Source organism: Stomoxys calcitrans, chromosome 4, assembly GCF_963082655.1.
Source record: "Stomoxys calcitrans chromosome 4, idStoCalc2.1, whole genome shotgun sequence".
Lineage (NCBI taxonomy): Eukaryota > Metazoa > Arthropoda > Insecta > Diptera > Muscidae > Stomoxys > Stomoxys calcitrans.
Genome location: NC_081555.1, coordinates 45,092,008 through 45,098,007, shown reverse-complemented (window position 1 = coordinate 45,098,007; position 6,000 = coordinate 45,092,008). Strand labels below are relative to the sequence as shown.

The 6,000-nt window shown below is 40.4% G+C and overlaps 1 protein-coding gene across 1 annotated transcript in view; it reads right to left on the bottom strand.

Annotated features, from left to right (window-relative positions):
- Positions 1–256: 256 nt before the first annotated feature.
- LOC106093175 (chondroadherin) overlaps positions 257–6,000 on the bottom strand; it is an 85,035-nt gene continuing 79,291 nt past the window's right edge. The window contains exon 3 of the mRNA XM_059367518.1: positions 257–1,579. Coding sequence (XP_059223501.1) covers positions 452–1,579 — 1,128 coding nt within the window. The 3' untranslated portion in view covers positions 257–451. The remainder of the gene's footprint in view (positions 1,580–6,000) is intronic.

Here is a 6,000-nt window from a genome sequence, read left to right as displayed (position 1 = left end):
CGCACAGATTTGTGTGCATTCCGTTTCCTATTTGCTATTTGATTAAGGACGATAGGTTTGATTAGTTCCAAAAGAGAGTGAGAGAGTGAGAACGAGAGAAAGAGAGAAAGAGAGAGATGAAGAACGATTTTTTATGTCTTGTAAAGTGTAAGCTTAAAGATGATGATTTTCATAGTTTTCTTCCTTGGCAATTTTTAGGTATTTTAAAAGTTCTCCAAATGGAACACAATGTGTCATAAGCATTTTAAGGGATCTGAGTATGTATGTTTGCATGTATGCATATGTATGTAGCTAGGAACTACTTACGACTAGCTAGGATTTATATCGTTATACAAAACTACTACAAGATACTCGTTTCACATATGTTTAATTCTTAGAGAGATTTCAGACTAATTATGGGTAGTACATTTCCTGTGCGGGGGGGCTAGCCTGCAGAACGACGTCATCACATTCAACTGTATGTGTCATGGGGCACTGTCATGGACCCCAGAACCAATAAGAACACCAGATATTTAACAAAGTGATTGGTTGTAAGCGATATCAGTACCAGCGTGCACAGGCTAAGGGCCATGGATGATGCAGAGGAACCCAAATTGCCCTTGGTCAGCTGGTCCTGACACCGTCCAATGGCATCAATGTCTAGCTCGATCATGGAACGCCCATTGACGTCCAGCGGTGATATGCAGAAGTTCTTTTGAAGGAATTCACTCAGATTGTGGGCACCCTCGACCAGCGGCCCATCCAGCAGGGTGTGTATGTGACAGCCGCAGGGAAAATGGTTATTCACCAGCTGCAGGTGTTCAACACCATCGACAATGATGGCATTGGGATCCGGCGTTTCGAGTATGTGATTGCCGTGCATCTTCAGGTGTTTGATATTGGCGGTGTAGGTGAAGTTCAGTTCCTCGATGGAATCAATTTTATTGTTCAGTATTTGCAGGGTCTCTACCTGCGAGAGCCCGGTGAAGGCATCTGTGCAGATAATGCCCAAGTCAGATTCCTGCAGCGTCAGCAGCAGCACATTTGTCAATCCTCGAAATGTGAATGGCTGCACCTCCTTCAGATCCATGTAGGCCAACTTCAGCAAGCCCACTGTGTCCATGCCGTTGAAGGCGTCCGGTTCTATGGTGCGTATGCCCGAAGGGAATATCACATGGCCCACATTCGTCAGGCTCGAAAAGGCCGAGGTGTCGATTTTAATTAGGGGATTGTTGCTCAGCAATATCAACTTGACATTGGAGGTGCCGGCAAAGGCATGGGTCTCAATGCGCGATATTTGATTGTGGCTCAGCAATATGGTGGAGAGATTCTGTAGGCCGGCAAAAGCAAACGATGTCACCGACTGCAGGGGCGTGTATTGAATGGAGAGCTCCTTTAGACGCGGCAAGCCTCGGAATGCAAACTGTTTTACTTTGGTGATGTTGTTGCCGTCCAACGATAGTTTCTTCAATGCTCGTAAACCAGCAAATGAATCAGGTTTTATGACCGGAAAATTGTTTTTGGTCAATGCAAGATTTTCCACGGTGGCGGGTAACTGTCGTAATGGAATTTTCTCAAGTCCGCCAGTATTACAAAGCACCTAGAAAAGCCAGAGAGAGAGAGAGAGAGAGATGGGAAGAAACAGAAAAAAGAACAAAAAGAAATTCAATTCAAATGTTCAAAGCAAAACAGCATTTAGCAATAACATCAGAACAACAGCAACAACAACAAAAACTGATGGTAAGTCATTATGAAAGGGAGTAACAGTCAGTCGCTGGCTACTACAAAGGATGAAGATTTCAACGAATTTATTCTAATGATTTCTACATACAATGAAGGTCAGTGCGCCCGTCCCTTACTCTGGTACGCTGGGCGCTGGTCATGCGATGTTGTGCTTTTGGAGGGTTTTTATAACCGCGGGTAAATTGAATCTACGTGGTTATTACAGAAAATTAAATTAAATCGAGAATTTCTTTCGCTTTGTTTTCATTTGGCCCGTCTTGCCCAGCCACCACCGCTTTGCTACTATGATGTTTGCCAGCAGGGATATTTCTCTTGCCTCTTGCATACGTCATCTCCTTAAATGGGGATTCTTTTGTGCCAGCTACCTTTTCGTGATACAAATGCTCGTTTAGCTCTTTCCTCGCCGGAGGCTATTTTATTAGAGCTTGGCCACAACCATGGTAGTAGAGCAGCACTCCCGCAAATTTTAAAAGTTTCTACAAAGTTTGAATCTGTTTTACATGATGATGATGATGGCTATGCTTTGCTTGTCCTTGCACAGGTAAGGAAATCAAATTGTTGATTTCTTGGCAAACATTTTTCTCTTAACAGATTTCTTCAATGATGTACCAAGGACGAATGATGACAGTTATGGTGAGTTTTTATTTTTATTTCAAACTGCATCACAAACAATATTCGTGCACTGATACAAAGAAAATTCAGCAAGAAATTTGACAAACTTTTCTTTAAGCAAATAAAAGTGAAATATTTGATAATTCTTGTTTGCCAAATTGTATTTCAATGTACTTGGTGCTGTTTTCGAAATGTAGTTGGAAGTAATGTTTAAAGCTACCGCAAAATGCAAAAACAAGTAAAAAGGCGTTAAGTTCGGTCGTGCCGAACTTTCGATACCCACCACCTCGGGTATATGTATGTAAACCACCTTTCATTGCGAATCTGGACCGATCTGGACCAAATTGACAAAGGATGTCGAAGGGTCTAACACATCTCACTCTCCCAAATTTCATCAAAATCGGATACTAAATGCGGCTTTTTTGGGCCTAAAACCCCGAAATCGGAGGATCGGTCTATATGACAGCTATATCCAAATCTGAACCGATCTAAGTCAAATTCACGAAGGATGTCGAAGGGCCTAACACAACTCACTGTCCCAAATTTCAGCAAAATCGGATAATAAATTTGTCTTTTATTGGCCTAAGACCCTAAATCGGCGGCTCGGTCTATATGGGGGCTATATCAAGATACAGTTCGATATAGCCCATCTTCGAACAAAAAAAGAATCTGTGCAAAGTTTCAGCTCAATATCTCTATTTTTGAAGACTGTAGCGTGATTTCAACAGACGGACGGACGGACGGATATGTCTAGATCGTCTTAGATTTTTAAGCTGATCAAGAACATATAGGGTCGGAAATGGATATTTCGATGTCTTGCAACCCGGACGACAAAATGAATATACCCCCATCCTTCGGTGGAGGGTATAATACGTAATAGCTTGAAAAGTTCGGCCTGGCCGAATCTTACATACCCTCCATCATGGATCGCATTTATCAAGTTTTTTGATAGACTTTTTGAAATATATATGAACTGTATGAAGTTATTGACCGATATGGACCGTACTTGCCATGCCGCCGAAGTAATAGAAAAATATCACCTCGAAAATATCAGGCAAATAGAATGATAAATTCACCCTCAAGAAAAAGAAAGTCAAATTGCGAGACTGGTATATATGACACCTGTATCAGATTATGAACCAGTTTACTTGGCACAGTTGTTGGAATTGGTTAAGAATTGCGACCCCTAAAGGCTTCAGAAGTCTAATCTGGAAATCGGTTTATGTGGCAGCTATATCAGGTTATAAACAGATTTAGATCATACTAAGCACAGTTGTTGAAAGTTATACCAACACGACTTACGCAAACTTTCAACCAAACTGGATAACAATTGCCCCCTCTTGAGGCCAAGAAGTCTAATCTAGAGATCGGTTTATACGGCGACTATATCTGGTTATAAACAGATTGAGATTATACTAAACACAGTTGTTGAAAGTCATACCAAATCGACATACGCAAACTTTCAACCAAATTGGATAACAATTGCGCCCTCTAGAGACTCAAGAAATCTAATCGGCTAATCGGTTTATATGGCGGCTAAAACAGGTTATAAACAAATTTAGATCATAATTGGCACAGTTACTGGAAGTCATACCAAAACGACATAGGCAAAATTCCAATTAAAAACTAATCGGGAGATCAACTTATATGGCAGTTATACCAGGATATAGACTGATTAAGACCAACCTTAACAGTGTTGTTGGAAGTCATAGTAAAACGATATGTGCAAAATTCCAGTCAAATAAGATAAGAATTGCGCCCTCCGCAAGCTCAAGAAGTCTTATCGAGAGATCGCTTCATATGGCAGCTATACCAGGTTATGGACAGATTTAGATCATACTTAGCACAGTTGTTGTATGTAATACCAAAACGACATAACCAAAATTTCAACCAAATTGGACAGGAATTGCGCCCTGTAGAAGCTCAAGAATTACAATATAACCTGGATATCGGTTTGTATGGCGGCTATATCAAGTTAAAGACAGATTTAGATCATACTTATCATAGTTGTTGGAAGTCATACCAAAACGACACACGCAAAATTCCAACCAAAATGGGTAATAATTGCGCCTTCTAGAGACTCAAGAAATCGATCGAAGAAGAAGAAGATCGGTTAATGTGCCAGCTATATCAGGATATTGACTGATTAAGACCATACTATACACACTTGTTGGAAGTCATCCAAAGTTCCAACATATCCAAAAGTTCAACCAACTTGGATAACAATTGCGCACCCTAGAAACTCAAGAAGTTTAATCGGGAGATCGGTTTATATGGTGGCTATATTAGGTTTCAAACAGAGTCAGATCATACTTGGCACAGTTGTTGGAAGTCATACTAAAACGACATATACAAAATTGCAACCAAATGGGATAACAATTGCGCCCTCTAGAGGCTCAAGAAGTTTAATATGGAGATTGGTTTATACGGCAGCTTTATCAGGTTATAAACTGATTTAGACCGACCTTAGTTGTTGAAAGTCATAACAAATCACTTCATGCAAAATTGCTGCCAAATCGGATAAGAATTGTGCCCTCTAGAATCTTAAGAAGTCAAAACCCAGTGGGGCAGTGAGTTGTGTTAGGCCCTTCGACCTCCTTCTTCAATCTGGCCCAGATCAGTCCGGATTTGGATATAGCTGTCATATAGACCGATATCTCGATTTAAAGTCTTGACCCCAAAAAAGACTCATTTATAGCCCGATTTAACTGAAATTTGACACATTGACTTATGTTAGGCTTTTCGACATCCATGTTGTATATTTTTCAGATCGGTTTATTTTTAGATATAGCTACTAAATAGACCAATATTTTGTTATACACAATTGAACAATGACTTGTACTTATTAGTATATGGTCTAAATCGGATCATATTTCGATATAACTGCTATGTGACATAAGGTATGCAATTTTCAACGGATTTTGATGAAAGGTGGTTTACATATATACCCGATGTGGTGGGTATCCAAAGTTCGGCCCGGCCGAACTTAACGCCTTTTTAGTTATTAGATGTTGCTAGGGATTTTATTTGGTATATTGACATGGACAGAAACTTTAGAAATACCTAAACGCAACTGAGATTTAAAATCTGTATTCATTGAAGAATGCAAAACATAACATAATGCAAAAACATCAAACTACAGGATATCATAGTTAAGGCAACGAATACTTTCTCTCCTGTATCACCGCATGCGGGAAACATTGGCTGTTAAAGAAGGAAATTCAACATTCGTATGCAGATACCGTAGCAGTTTATGCTAAGAGCAAGTTGCACCCTTCCCATTCGTCGCCGGTCGGACCCCTCCTGGGTTTATCGTTTTTGTCGAGATGTCATTGCTTCTGTTGTCTCGTTTCGCTTTGGCTCGCTGGGTAGTTTTCTTTTGTTGTGCTAACCGAAAACTTTTGTTATATATCATTGTCTGTTTCCGTCACTTGACTTCCCGACCAGTTACTTTCTTTTCCACCAACAAATATTTGCTTTTTCTTCTGTGTCGTCTGAGTCTGGGTCTTTCTTGTCCTTTTACTTTTCACCCCTTTTGTTGCTGTCATTGTCGAAGTCACTGTCATTAGTGTTGTTCTACTTGCTTGCTGTTTAATTTGGAACTCCAAATTGTCCACTCAGGCCTGGATGCCAAACAACGGCACCGCTGCAGTATCAGTGGAGCGC